This window comes from Grampus griseus (genome assembly GCF_964374135.1).
Source record: "Grampus griseus genome assembly, chromosome: 2".
Taxonomy (NCBI): domain Eukaryota; kingdom Metazoa; phylum Chordata; class Mammalia; order Artiodactyla; family Delphinidae; genus Grampus; species Grampus griseus.
Window position 1 is genome coordinate 170,038,987 of NC_139018.1, and position 15,386 is coordinate 170,054,372.

A 15,386-nucleotide genomic window follows, 5' to 3' on the forward strand; every position below is an offset into this window, starting at 1 on the left:
AAACGGAACAGACATATCTGTGGACAGAAAGACTTAAAAAGAATCCCTCGAGTAATTTTTTTCCCCAGAAACAAATCTGAAATACCTATTTACAGTTTTGTTTTTTCTGCTACGGACATATATACCTACCTGTGTGTGCATGTATGAGACTGCGAAGCAGAGACAGAAAAAGAGATAGAGAAAAATACAGCTCTTTTTTTTTTGGTCACTGTTCACAACCTGTTTTTTATGCATTATTTTTAACTTTATTTTTTAGAGCACTTTTAGGTTCCCAGCAAAACAGAGCAGCAAGTACAGTTTCCATACACCTCTGCCCTCCCCACGCACACAACCTCCCTCAACATCAGCAGCCTGCATTCAGTCATTTCAAAAAGCCTATTCTAGGGGCTTCCCTGGCGGTCCAGCGGTTAGGACTCCGCGCTTCCACTGCAGGGGGCGCGGGTTCCATCCCTGGTTGGGGAGCTAAGATCCCACAAGCCGCGCGGCACGGCCAAAACCAAAAAAAAGCCTATTCTAACCACAACTCTTGGAGAAGCAATGTATCAAAACTGACAAGCTTCACTATGTACCTGTCGTAGATCCGAATGTTCGCGGGAATGGCGCTGATGAACCCCACTAGCTTTTTGTTCGAAGATACCCTGACTCCACAGTGCCACTGGAGGAGCCAGCCTGGGGGACGCAGAGCCCTGAAGTCAGTGCAGGCAAGGAAAACAGATGCGGTGAGTGTCCAGGAACACAGGGACAGACAGAGACAGGCCGACCCCCCCTCGCCCTGTCCCCAGCAAGCACACGTGACCGGCGAGACTCACCACAGCAGGAACTCGGGCGAGTAGTCAAAGCGGAACATGTTGTCGTCATCCTCCACGTAATTCTCATTCAGCAGCGTGTACAGCTCCCTGAGCTACGAGACCAAAGAAGCGTCCTGCCTGTGATGCTTGGGACCAGCGCAGAAGCAACCCACGCCAAGTCGGGGAACGAGGTCGAAGGTTTTACTCACCACTTCGGCGTTACCCAAATCTAAAGTGTCCCACATAAAACCCTGCGGCAGGGAATACGGCTCTTGACGCACGTTTTCTTTATCAGCTTCAATTGCGCCATGAGATGTTATTACTTCATCTGGGACGGGGAGGAGGGGAAAAACAAAGACAAAAAGAGAGACGATTCAATTACAGAGTGTCCTGACGATCCAAAATGGTCAGTTACAGGAAACAAAAGCGTGCTTAGGGCTCTTGAGTTCCACATAATCCTTAAAAGTACTGTATCGTTTCAGCTGCTGCCAGTGCGAAGCAGGGTGGTTACGCAAGGTGGAGGGTAACTGCTAGTGGACCAGATACGGGAGAAATCCTCTGTCATCCACTGGCAAACTGGACATTACCAAACAATGGTGACTTCTCAGTCTGAACTCCTAGATTACAGACTAATCATTCAGCACAACTGCCGGCGACACAGGCTTGATATGACCGCCTTAGAGATGTTTTCTGTTTCACTGCTTTTTCAACCAATGGGGGGCAAGGGCTGCAGTGACCTGACCCCTCCCAGCAAAGTTCAAAATTAATTTCAGGACTGTTTACTTCTGTCTGGGTTGCTGGCAGCACAGTTCAAGCCATCAGTGTCTCCAGCGATTTCCACAAAGGCACCCTTTCCCACTTCTTCCTCCGGAGCTTCCCAGTGAGGTTGGGATAAAATCCAAGCCCTTGACCGGGGCCACTGCTTGCCTGGCCACCGTCGACACATCTACCCAGCCCTGCCCTCAGGGCTTCGGGCCCACTGCCCTCCCTCGGACTGGGCCTCTGCCCAGAAGGCCCATCCCCGGTCTTTCACACGGCTGGCCGCTGGCATTTTTTCAGCTATAGCCTTACACGTAACGTCCTCACAGCATCCTCCCCGACTAAAGCTTCTTCCTACGTGGAGTATGTCCTCACCGCCCGCCCACCGTTTATCCTACTTTCCTACCACTGTTTCCCGGGTCTGCGCCCCAGTGCCTGGCATTTAGTGGGAGACACTCAATAAACATCTGCTGAATAAATGAGCTTCAGGTACAGTTATTACCATCACAGACCTTTTCACAGGGGGGAAGTCACAGGGTTTGTACCAGCCCCAAGGGGTTTCTTCTTCTCTATTTCCTAATCCCTAACTCTGCACGTTCATCTTATCTCCACTCCACCAGCTCATCCGCAAGTGAATACCTCAGGCTCCAGGGTCAGCCCTAGAAGCCAGATTCCCAGCTGTTCCCCTGGGGTTCCTTGGGAGTTGCTCAGGGCTTGTCTGATCCACATAACAACACCAGGGGCCCACCCCACGCAAGCAGCTCCAAGCAGCTGGGTGTGTTTGACTGAACTGGGATGTGGCTCTGGAGAGAAACGAAGAGGCAGAGTCTCCCTGACTTTCAAACGTTCTCCCCGACCTCAGGCTCCCTCTTCCACCATTAACCTGGTGTTGCCTTAATTGAGGTATGCAAAGAACATTCTAGGAACCCGAGAACACTGCAGGGATTTAGGGGAGGGGCCGAAACGAGGTGAGCGGCGGGGAAGTCTTCCCAAAGAGGTGCGCTGGGGTGAGGCGCCAGCTGGAAGAGAATTTTCTCCCCTGGGCACTGACCCAAAAGCCCCCAGCAAAATTTAGCCTAACCCAATACATTCAGATCAATAAATCTACACCCCTGTAGCTAATGGTCACTCAACTCAATGTCATTTAAAATCCAGCAAATTCATTCTAGAAGGTCTTCCTCCACTACCAAATAATTTCTAGAGCCTGAAAGAAAAAAAAATCAAGCAAAGATAATTGCTTTCTTCTTTCTTTCATGCTCTGAAGCTCACGATTTTGAAGCTGCTTAGCGTGGGCATGGGTGGAAAACGAAAGGTCACTTTTAAAAAGTTTGAAACCCATTATTTGAAGGCACAGACAAGGATTGTTCCTTGCTTTATATTTGTTAAAACTGATTATGTGTACATAACTGGGCTAATAAGAGTTTGGGATGGCAACGAATACCTTCTATTATACAGATTTTGAACTGGAACTATCAAGGAAGAAAAGTATGGAAATAATATATGGAAATATGTATCTTCATATAAACATACGACAAAGCAGCAGGTTTAGCTTGTAATACATTGAAAAACATTTTTATACATTTATATCATCTTTTTTCTGGCATAATGTGAAAGAGTAACAATGAAATTATTAAGTTTATTAATTATTAATTTAATAATTATTAAATTATTAAGTTTACAGAACCTTAAGTGGTAAAAGTTTAAGTGAAATGTGATGGAGCAAGCCGGGCACTGAGGGAAAGAGGCCTATTACAGATTTCTACATGACCCAGAGCACTTATGAAGGCCTTCACGGGGTGTCCCAATTCGCTTATTATACTGGAATGTTATCACATTGGTAATAATTAACAACATGGGTGAGTGTTCAGAATCCTATTGTTAAACAGAGCAAAATTTTCCATTTCAGTAAGATTTAATAGGGCAAATTTTCTGTGTCTTTTGGGATAACTGAGGTGTGAGATTGCTAAAAATTTATGCAGAAGAAAAACCACTCCATGAAGATCAGAACCAAAAAACTGGGGGTGGGTGAGACCCCTCTTATATACATATATTTAATACACTAATGTTTGAAGTGTGGGGAAATTAGATTTCTTTATAGGGACAGGAGTTAGATTAAAATTGTTGTTACTGAAAGCCAATGTCGCCACCCAACACTTATTTTAAGAAGAAAAATATGACTTTTGTATAAATTTCGAATCTGTGGTCTAAAACAAATCATATAAGTGAAGTCAAGTCTCTTTTGTGTTTTTTGTTTGTTGTTAACCCAGCTTTGTTTTTTGGGGGAAAAGGCAGAAAAGCTTACTTAGTTTGGGTACCGGCTGTGTGTCCCAAAACTGGTATCTGTGTTTGGCAGCCTCATCAATGTTCCTGGCGGGGCCCTGGCATGCGGATAACAGCTCCATTGCCCTCTGGATATCCTGCAACTTCTGCATTGGAATGGTGGGATTCTACAACAGCAAAGACACACAGACACAGAATATGAGGAAGCTGCCGCTGCTCCCAAACCTGGGCAGGTCCACGTGCACCTGCACTGGAGACTACACGGCGTTCGCTGGAGAAACGCACGATCCTCCTCTAAGTCTGGCCCTTGGGCTCAAGGATGCTAACGTATTAAAATATAAGCAAACGTATTAGGTTGAAGGCAACAACAGTCCTATAGCTTCAATGGGGCTCTGACAGTCTGGGAACTCTCAAGTAAACCGAACCACTCTCTGCTTCAGTTTCCCACCCATCTGCAAAGGGTCCTCGGTCCTCACCATTAATTACTCGTGTGGGCGGAGCAGCAGAGAGGAGTGCCCTGCAGTGCAAATGCTACTATCATACAGCAGCCAGTCAGACTCCAGCCTCGGCTTCACTGATGGGGTTAATGCTCGGGAGGAGCAACGTGGGGACAAAGGAAATAACTTCTAGAATGGAAACCAGGCAGACGAGGGACATTTTAGTTCATAAAAAGAAAGAAAGAGGGGGCTTCCCTGGTGGTGCAGTGGTTGAGAGTCCGCCTGACGATGCAGGGGACGCGGGTTCGTGCCCCGGTCCGGGAAGATCCCACGTGCCGCGGAGCGGCTGGGCCTGTGAGCCATGGCCGCTGAGCCTGCGCCTACGGAGCCTGTGCTCCGCAACGGGAGAGGCCCGCGTAACACACACACAAAAAAAAAAAAGAAAGAAAGAAAGAAAGAAATCTGAACTTAGTGCCGGGCTGGGAAGGAAGTGCATCAAGAAAGGACTCTCTAAGGATGCCTCCTCCTGGACCACACCCCGCCCTCTGCCAATCCTGACGGCCCCTCCAGAGGCCACGAGGATGAGCAGTTTCCTCTATGGATTCAGATCTTCTGCAACCATAAAAGCCTTTTCCCCCCAACCCAAGTGGTGGAAACAACCTCCCTTTTAAGTAATACGTATCCTCAGTCTATAAAATTGACAATGCCTTTAAATACTAAAGTTCCTTCCTCAAAGCCAATATTCCTGTCATCTCTGAAGATCCCGCAGCTCTTTTTTTTGGGGGGGGGGCAGAAATCCCTCATGGAAAATGAGACTATAACTGAAATGAGCAAGTGGCATGTAGGACTGAATATGGAAATCAGTGAGGTTTTTTCAACATGTGAAATTATTGATTCATTTTAGAATTCTGATGCCATACAAAGAATGCTCTTCACTGTGGGCTCATAATTTGTTAGAAGGAGTCTCAGAGTCTTCGGTTTCCCTGTATGTCAACACCATGGGCACCAAGGAAAGGTACCATCGATCCTCAATGGTTTATTAACAGCAGCTCTGGACTTCTGTTCCGTTTTGACTCTGAAGTCTGTGGTCTGGAGCAAATCTTTGACTCTGGGAAGCCTGCTTGTTTGACCCAGTACAAAACAGGGTTTATTTAACACAGACCATCCTGTGGTGGCTTTACTCACTGGGTTCCCTTAAGATTCTTGCCCCTAAAATGATTCCAAGAAACAAAGTGCTGGAGTCTAACCAGAGGTAGGTTAAAGTCTTAATGTCTCCTCTTGGAAGTCTAACAGCCTCACCCAGGACTGCCACGAATTCCGTAAGCCATTCATCTTATATTTTGATTGAGGTCTGAATCATCAGGTTCATATATATCAGTTACACATACTAATTTAACAAAATAGTTTTGCTGTTCTAATTTACTGTATTTTTATATTTCTCTTGTTTGGGCCTCTCTTGAACCTCCCACACAAAAGTAACTGATTTCTAGCAAAATGAAATTTACATTCACTTGAACTCCCAACAGTGCAATCAACTAGGAGATCTGCAACTTACATAGGGTGAGAGCACAGCGTTATTTCAGCTAGTAATGCTTGAACATGCACCCCTTTATCTTAAAATAGGCCACGTAGAACCCAGTCTTACGAAAATATACCTACAGTATCTGCACCGAATTTGCCATGGTAACCCTTCTTTCCTGCTATTTGAGTTAAATCCTCTAACAGGGCTATACCAAACTCCAACCCTTTTGTAACAAACATGCATCAGCATCTTTGTTCCAAAGGAGCCAATGATGGTACCCCGTCTGCACGAAGAAGCCTTCAGAGTGGTTTCTGCCTTAGCAGGTTGACCAGCAGTCTTTACATGAAATCACCATTCATGAAATAGTCATATTCCAATGCTCACTATTAAATGCTTTCGTTTTTTTACTGAAGTTAGGTTGATTCACAATATTATATTAGCTTCAGGTGTACAATATAGTGAGTCAATTTTTTTTTTTTTTTTTTTTTTTTTTTTGCCGTATGCGGGCCTCTCACTGCTGTGGCCTCTCCCGTTGTGGAGCACAGGCTCCAGACACGCAGGCTCAGCGGGGCCATGGCTCACGGGTCCAGCCGCTCCGTGGCATGTGGGATCTTCCCGGACTGGCGCACGAACCCGTGTCCCCTGCATCGGCAGGTGGACTCTCAACCATTGCACCACCAGGGAAGCCCCGTGAGTCAATATTTTTATAGATGACACTCAAAGTAGATTCAAGTAAGTACAACTTTCAAATCCATAGCGACAGAGCAGTAAGGAAAACTCAGCTATGATAAATTCTTAAACCTATCCAATCACCTACCAGAGCAGCACCACACGGGGCGTTTGGAAAGGTGAGAATGTGTGCTGACCCCGCATTAGCCTCCCACTATCATATTCTGGTGTAAGAGTCAGACATGCCTCTTTTCCTCCATATCTGTTCCTTGGGAAATACTAAACACCAACTGTACTCTTTGCCCATTATTTTCCAATTTAATACCTTGGAAAAAATGTTCAAGTCCTTCATCACTAAGAAGTGTACAAGAACCCAAATATCATTTTATTTTGGTTCTTGAGCGTAGACTGCAACATTCTCTAAACTGAAGAATCTCTAAAGGTCACTGTAAATGACGGTGTTATGTAGAGCTGACATCAGTTTCAGGGAAAGGAGCCGCAGTTTTTAAAATGCAGTGAAAAGCCCACATTAAAACAATTTTGACTTAGTCTTCATGAAAAAAGAAAAGAATTTCTCTACCATACCACGGTAGCAGTTCCTCCTGCCTTGCTTGGCTGTAGTTTCTTTTTCTTCTTTTTTTTTTTAAATTCCAACCACCCACTCATTTTATTTTTTATTTTTTAAAAATTTATTGAAGTATAGTTGATTTACAATGCTGTGTTAATTCCTGCTGTACAGCAACGTGACTCAGTTATACATATATGTATTTTTTTTCATATTCTTTTCCATTGTGGTTTGTCACAGGATATTGAATATAGTTTCCTGCGCTATACAGTAGGACTTTGTTGTTTATCCATCCTACACATACTAGTTTGCCTCTGCTAATCCCCAATTCCCATTCTGTAGTTTCTTATAAGTGACCAGAGGCAGGGGAAGGGCCCTAAATCACCAGGGGTACAGGGCTGGGCAGCAGCTGATGGTGATGACAGAAAGAATAAGGAGATGGTCACAACTGCATGTAAATAACACCACATTTGTCTGATGAAGCAACGATGAGAAATGGACAAGATATCTTGCCAGCTTACGGTGCACCTTATATGAGTTACCTTGGAACTTATGTCTGTGGATAGACTATTTATTACCAGAGAAGCAAGTTGAAAAGCTAGTGAGGGAAACTGCACTTTCTTCTCACCCCACAAAGGCAATCAGGGAAAACTTGGGGCAAGGAATTTTCCTTCCCAGTGATTCCTGGTCCTTATGTGTAAAACAGGTAACAACGACAACAAAACTACCTGCAAGACTCACTCAACGTCGTAAGATGTAAAGTTTGCGCAAGAAAAAAACCTGAGACCCCACAAAACTGGCGTAATGGTAACAACTGCCATGTATACACAGTGCTCCGCAGCAGAGGTCCCACCCCCCAGGCCACGGACTGGTACCGGCCTGTGGCCTGTTAGGAATCAGGCTGCACAGCAGGAGGCGAGTGGCGGGCGAGTGAGCGAAGCTTCATCTGTATTTACAGCCGCTCCCCATCGCTCGTGTTACCGCCTGAGCTCCGCCTCCCGTCAGAATTATGGTGAATTGTATAATTATTTTATTATATATTACAATGTAATAATAATAGAAATTAAGTGCACAATAAATGTAATGCGCTTGAATCATCCCAAAACCATCCCCCCGGCCCTGGTCCGTGGAAAAACTGTCTTCCACGAAACTGGTCCCTGGTGCCGAAAAGGCTGGGGACTGCTGCTTTACATGGTATAAAAACCACATTATAAAGATGGTCTGATTGTGACCTCATTAACAGCCTATGAGCTGGGGAGGAGGCATGTCCCCAAGCTGCAGATGAAATGAGCTTAAGGAGGGGCAGAGCCTGGCAAAGGCTCACAGCTTGAGAGCTTTGGGGCAGGACCGAGCTCCTGCCATGACACCACGCACTGTCCAACTTACTTGGAGCTACAACAATCAGATGACCTCTGCTTTGTTATGCTTCTAACTCTACCCCTTTTCGCTGTGAGTTTCTGGCATCGAGGGCTCTGTTTCCTTGGGCCCAGCACACGAGGTCTCTGTTCACAGCCAGGATGATGGGTGGCCCCAGGGAAGTGGCGCCTGGCATCGGCATCTCCAGAAGCATACAGAGACGCAGGGCCCAGCAGGACCACTTCTGGTTTGGTCCAAAATGGGTTACTTCCTACCCTTGGCAATAGAATTAAGAATGGCCACTGCAGACTGGTCCAAGGCAAAGTCAACGTGAGACTTACCCATGGTTGCTCCTGCTGAAACCTGCTGCCAGATGGTGCTGTGCTATTCAGGTAATTAGACACCCAGAAAAATGAAAATGTGAATATCTTCTGAACAAAAGGGAATCAAATATTAAGCGTAACTACAAAAAAACCCCCCCAAAAACCAGAAACAAAAATCTAACAAGGTCACCGTGAGACTTTCTTCTATGACTACAACCTATGTACTAATTCACTGAGAAAGGGGGGATGCGGGCAGAACACACACACACATAGAAGCCCAGCACGGACCTCTTAGTTTTCTGGGTGCCAATGTCAGTCCTGGGAAGGCTGTAAATACCCTGCTGTGACCACACAGTACACAGTCACGGCAACACCCTAACTACACCTCTGAGCCAACAGGGCACTCGCCTAAGCTGCCCGGACCCGCTTTCACACACATGGGACACCACGGAGGTTAAAAGAAAACATGGTTCTCACTTTTGAAGGCGGCTGAATTTTAATCTCCTGGGAATCAGATGCCGAGTCTGACTTGGTGCCTCCGGAATTCGGTTTCTCCTTTTTTCTCTTCTGTTTCTTCTTTTTCTTTTTGGCACCCAAATCACCTCCGGGACTCCTGTTAGGAAATTCACAGGGTTTGTGAAAACAACAACAGGTCATTATGTAAAATCTGAATTGCATGAAATTAGTCATTTAGGAAAAACGCATGTTATACACAGGAGGGAAAACTACGTTGGGATGCGCAATATGCTGATGGATAAAAATAGACATGTATTTGCAGATGACCAAAATATATATTTTTCATCTATATTTGGTCTTGATCCATGGTTCCTGGGTCACAGCTTCCAAACCCCTTGGAGTTTCCTAAAAGATTAGAACTTTAAGGTAGTTAAGAAGGTCACTTCTCGAAGCACCTAAGGATGGGGGCAGGTCGCCAGGGGAGCCAACCCTGATTAGAGGGCTGGAATTTTCAATCCCACCTCCCTGATCTCCGGGAGGAGAGAGGGGCTGGAGGTTGAATCAAACACCAATGGCCAATGATGTAACCAATCATGCCTATGTAAGGAAGCCTCCATAAAAACCCAAAAGGATGGGGGTTCAGAGAGCTTCCAGGTTGGTGATTTCTCTCCAAGTGGAGGTTTGGGGACAGTGGCGCCTGGAGAGGACACGGAAGCTCTGTGTCCCTTCCCCACACCTTGCCCTGGGCACCTCTTCCATCTGACTGTTCCTGAGTTACATCCTTTTATAATAAACAGGTGATCTAGAAAGTAAATGTTTCTCTGAGTTCTGTGAGCTGCTCTAACAAATTGACCGAATCTAAGGAGGGGGGTCTTAGGAACCTCCAATCTGTAGCCTGGTCAGAAGCACATGTGACAACCTGGGTGAGGGGTCGGGGGGGATAGTCTCGTGGGACTGAGCCCCTAACCTGTGGGACCTGATGCTGTCTCTGCATAGACGGTGTCAGAACTGAGATGAATTTCAGGACACCCAGCTGGCATCTGAGAATTGCTTGGTGCTATGTGGGAACCCTCCACCCCTACCTCCCCACTGGAACTGGGTCCAGGAACCCAGAAGAATATTAGTCTACGCTCAGTCATCCTGCAGGGTTCTTAGATGTCATTTAAGCAGGAAAACTGTAGCAATAAACTCTATTTTATCGTCAAAGTCAAATAGCTTTCACAGGTATCACTGCTCCACTAACTTACTTTTAAATCAGCCTTTTCAGGGAGAGATACATGTCATAAAATATTCCATTATAAACATCTCTTGGGCACAACAAACCACTAATCTTGACACAAGAGAACCAAAGAAAGGGCATCTCTGCAGGGGGTGGCATTTTTCCTGATAAAGATTTTTATTAGAAGGATTAACAATAAAAAAACTCTACAGGAAAAAAAAAAGTTCACTGGCAAAACATTTCTGTTTGGAACCCTTGTCATATTAGAGCTATAATCTTCTGAAAGAGAAAAAGAGACACAAGGAGATTTAAAATTTCCCTTTCTTTGGGCCTACTCTCCCACAGTATTCCCAGAAGGTAAATTCAAATTTTGAGTCAGAGATTATTATTGCATTATCCCCTGATGCAGGGAAAAGTGATGGAAATAAGCAATTCTGTTCTATTGTTCTTAATTAGCTCTATCTGTTCCTATTTTCTTTCTTGAATTTTTGCCTAATTATCAAATACATATTCATTATATAAGACACAAATGTCATTAATTAACAGCCTTATAACAGGGTCCCTCAAAGGCAGCCAATAGTTCTTCTGGTATAAATTCTTCTAAAATAGCCTTTCTTCTCTAAGCATGCCTTCGTTTTTACTACGAGTAAGTTTTCAACAAAAATTGAATCTTAAACACACTATTTTGAAACTTGGCTCTTTTTCTCCTTCCACTTAACAAATGTGTCTGGGATTTCTTTCTTTCCATGTCAGGATATACTGAGCTACCTCATTTCTTTTTAGCAACTGGGTAGCATTCCATTGTGTCAGTATATCGTATTTTATGTAACCATTCCTACATAAAATATGCTGCTGCAAAAAAATATTCTGGTACTTACATCTTTGTGTATTCATGCTAGTTTGTCCACAGATGGAAATGTGAGGTCAAAGGGCATGCACATTTTTAGTTTTAGCGGATAGTTAAGCTTGCTTTACTAAATACTCTTCCAGTTTCCACTATACCAACAGTAAATCAGTTTCTGGTTCTGAATACAAGGAGCTTGGAAGTCACCACTCCATCCCAGCAGCCTGAAAAGTCAACAGTTCTTCTGAGATCCCTAAGGGTGGGAGGCAGGGACACAGGACAAACTGCTGCCCCCAAGATTGGAGAGACAGCTTCTGGGAGCAGAGACTCACGCGTGGAAACCCCCATGGGAGCCAGCGCTCAGGCAGGAACCCCTGGACCGCAATTCACAAAGCCCTGGAGGCTACATGTGAACAAGACCCAGAGTTAGGAGCCCAGTCACAGGGGTCTCCCCCCTTTTGAGTTTTATCCTCAGGAGCGCAGTCAGGTTCCCACAGTAGAGAGCAGAGAAAAATCCCCTCGTGCTTCTGGTAGAAGGAGGGGAAGAGGAATCATTTCTGAAAAATGTCAGACGTTCTGTGCTTAACAAGGTCTGTCCTCAGCAGAAACTAGTCAACCAGAGCCTAAGCAGCTGGGCTACGGTCAGAGCTTAACTAATCTGGGGAAAAGAAATGACTGACTCCAGCCCCCGTTAGCCATCCTGTTCACATTTGTGAGCTCACGGTCCAGAGGCGCAGGATCACTGAAAGACTGAGGCCGGATCACAGGACCCCACAATGCCTCCCGCCCCACACGCCTCACCACCGCATGACCAAAGGCCTACTTACAGCAGTTCCTTTCACCCAGGACATCATGTCTGGCTATCAGGAAAAAACTACAAGGCATTCCAAAAGGCCAAAAACGCGCCTGGGAAAGATACAGCAAGCATCAGAGCCAGACGTGGCAGCGACGGTGGAATGATCAGGCATGGGATTCGAAACAACTCTAATTAATATGCTAAGGGCTCAAATGGACAAAGCAGACAGCACGTGCGAACAGACGGGCGATGTAAGCAGAGATGGAAATCCTAAGAAAGAACCGAGAATAATCAAAAGCGCTGCAACAGAAATGAAGAATGTCTTTGATGGGCTTATTGGTAGACTGGACGTGGCTGAGGAAAGAATCTCTGAGCTTGAGGATACAGCAGTGGAAACCTCAGAGACCCCCCTAAACCTGAAAAGCAAAGAGAACAAAGATGGAAAAAACAGAACAGAACATCCGAGGACTGTGGGAAAACTACAGAGAGTATAACATATGTGTAATGGGAGAACCAGAAGGAGAAGAGAGGAAGAAATGGAAGAAATACTTGAAACAATAATGACTGGGGATTTCCCCAAGTCAAAAGCAGGTGCTAACCCACAGGTCCAAGAAGCTCAGAGAACACCAAACAGGATAAATGCCCCTAAAATGGCATCCTGGCAAATCATTCTCAAACTACAGAAAACCAAAGATGGAAAGAGCCGGAGAGGAAAAATCACCTTACCTGTAGAAGAACAAAGGACCGAACAGTAAATGAGAACAGCAATTTCCCTATGTCTTTGCCAGCACTGAAATATAACCATTCTTTTTCATCCCCGACAATCTGATAGGTAGAAAAAATCTCACTGTAGATTTAATGTTCCTTTAGTTAACCAGGGGTGGGGCTACATATCTTTTCATATGTTTATGGGCCATTTATATTTTTCCACAAATAGCTCATTCATATCCTTTTTCCATTATCCATCTTAAAAAACAATGATTTGTAGGTGTCCTTTATAAAAGCACGGATAGAACCTGTCATTTATTAAGAATTTTTACTTTGGGCACTTTAATCTCATTTAATCCTCACAACAGGCCTATGAGAGATACTACCCTCTGCTTATATTCCATCGCCTAGTTTGTTGTCCATTGTTTAGACTGTAAATACACAGTTTAGTTTTTAGCATTCCACTTAATTTATGGTATTTTTTCCTGTACAGACAATTAAAAATTTTATGGGGTCTAATACTTAAAATTTTTCCCTTGTGGTTTTTCGGCTTTCAAATCTTGCTTAGAAAGTCTTCCCAATTCCAAAATTACACACGTATCCTTCTGTAACTTTTTCTCTTTTAGCTTTATGACTTTTGGGGAAAAATATTTAGCTTTCTAATTCATTTGGAATAAAGTGTGTAGAATGTGAAGTCCTGTATCCCTACTTTCCAAAAGTACGTTTCAAATACAAGAAAGCCCCTTTATAACACAGCTTGTTATTACAGGGGCCACGCTGAGCGCCCAAAGACTAACAAGCAGATATAAAAAGAGAGGCGGAAGTGCCTACTCGTTGGATACGATTGCATGGCAAGGCCTTGCTGCCAGACACTGCCCCGGGTGCAAGCGGTTTCGAAATACGTCTGCCAATTCTTTGATGCTTCTCCCATCGAGAGGTGGGGGTCTCTTTCCCTCCTCTTGAGTCTGGGCAGGCTCGTCACTTGCTCGTAACGCAGTGTAAGTGACACTACATGACTTCTGAGACTAGGTCACAAAAGACCACGCACTTTCCACATGGCTCCCTTGGGATGCTCAAGTCTGGGGGAAGCCAGGAGCCACATAAGAGGTCTGACTGCCCTGAGACCACCCGCTGAAGCCACAGGAGGGAACCCTCATGAATGCCCAGCGTGGTCAAGTCTGCAGAAGACTCCAGCCCAAGGCAACATCCGTCTGTAAGCGCACAAGAGACCCTGGATGAGGAACTGCCTTTCCCAGCCTCCTCACCCACCGGATCTGCAAGCCTGATAAAGCAACATTGTTTTGTGTCACCAGGCCTGTAATGGTGCTGCATGCAGCAATAAAAACTCAGCCAGATACGTGGGGTGTGAAAGTGGAGGGCTGCTGTAACTAAAACCCGAAACACGTGGCCCTGGCTTTCAGACCAGATGGAAAGAGCCTGCGGCGACTGTAAGCAGAAGCCTGACGGTCTCAAGGAGGCTGGTGGTGAGGGCCTGGGAAAATAAAGGAAGTGATATGGGAAGATCGACGGAAGGGGACCCCCGTTATGTAGTAGAGGAATGTTTATAAAACTGCCGCCAGAGATAACGTGGGAAATAGAGAATGGACGTAATGAGCATGAAAATCTAAAACGATTTCTGGGCAGAAGGCTGAAAGAGTGCTGGCTTCTCCCAGCTGTGTATAAGAAAATGAGAGCAGAGAGACATTAACTCAAGAATGAGCTTCTCGGCAGTTGAGAGGAAGTTAGAGAATACACGAGCCCAGGCAGGGCTTGCTAGACTCAAAATTAAACTGTCCCTCATCCCCAGCATCCCCAGAAGGCAAAGGCTGTACATATTAAGAAATGGTCTCAGGACAGAAAGTCAAACCTGGAATGCAGCTGTGGTCAGGACCTCAGAAAATCTTCAAGGTGGTGTTCCATAGACCATTTCAAACAGACAAAACACCCTCTCGGTTTCTGAAGGATGTGCCTCTTCTATTCTGTCTCTAAACAGTACAGCTTCTAAATCTTCTGGACATTCAGCCTCACATAAAGACCAAGGTAGAGAAAAGTTTATCTTGAAGAAGAGGTTGGTGGGTGTGGCTTTTGCGCAGTACAGTGGTCCCCAACCCCCGGGCTGCAGACTGGTACCCGTCTGCAGCCTGTTGGGAACTGGGCCACACTATTAGAGGTGAACAGCGGGTGAGAGAGCGAAGCTTCATCTGCCACTCCCCATTGCTTGCATTACCGCCTGACGCATCCCCCCACACCTCCCCGTCCGTGGAAAAACTGTCTTCCATGAAACTGGTCCATGGTGCCAAAAAGGTTGGGGACAGCTGGATTATACATTGAAACAGGAAGTCCAGTACATTTTTTAAAGAATTACACCAGCTTGAAAGAGACAGAACAGGACAAAATGCAAAGAGGCCTTTGGACCCTCAGCCTTTTACAGGCAGGAATCAGACAGAGAAGGTCACTCACTCAGATGCAAAGTCATCTTTTCTTTCGGAAGGAGGATTTAAAGGGCAGAACCCACAGCCCAAGGGACAGAGGCCAGAGCCATGGAGAGCAGCTCCTGAAGATTAGGACTGAACTCAAACCAAGGGACTGGCGACAGGTTCCTGGCTGGATTTCAGAACTGCTATGGACCACTGGCTGTGCTGTGCTACTTCCCCCTTTTTGAAT

General features: G+C 45.4%; 1 protein-coding gene across 1 annotated transcript in view; it reads right to left on the reverse strand.

The window, feature by feature from the left end:
* NMT2 (N-myristoyltransferase 2) overlaps positions 1–15,386 on the reverse strand; it is a 55,392-nt gene that overhangs the window by 18,926 nt on the left and 21,080 nt on the right. The window contains exons 2-6 of the mRNA XM_082649083.1: positions 9,177–9,312; positions 3,850–3,994; positions 998–1,116; positions 810–901; positions 570–686 (exon numbers count right to left, since the gene is read on the reverse strand). Of these exons, the coding sequence (XP_082505209.1) occupies positions 570–686; positions 810–901; positions 998–1,116; positions 3,850–3,994; positions 9,177–9,312 (609 nt within the window). The remainder of the gene's footprint in view (positions 1–569; positions 687–809; positions 902–997; positions 1,117–3,849; positions 3,995–9,176; positions 9,313–15,386) is intronic.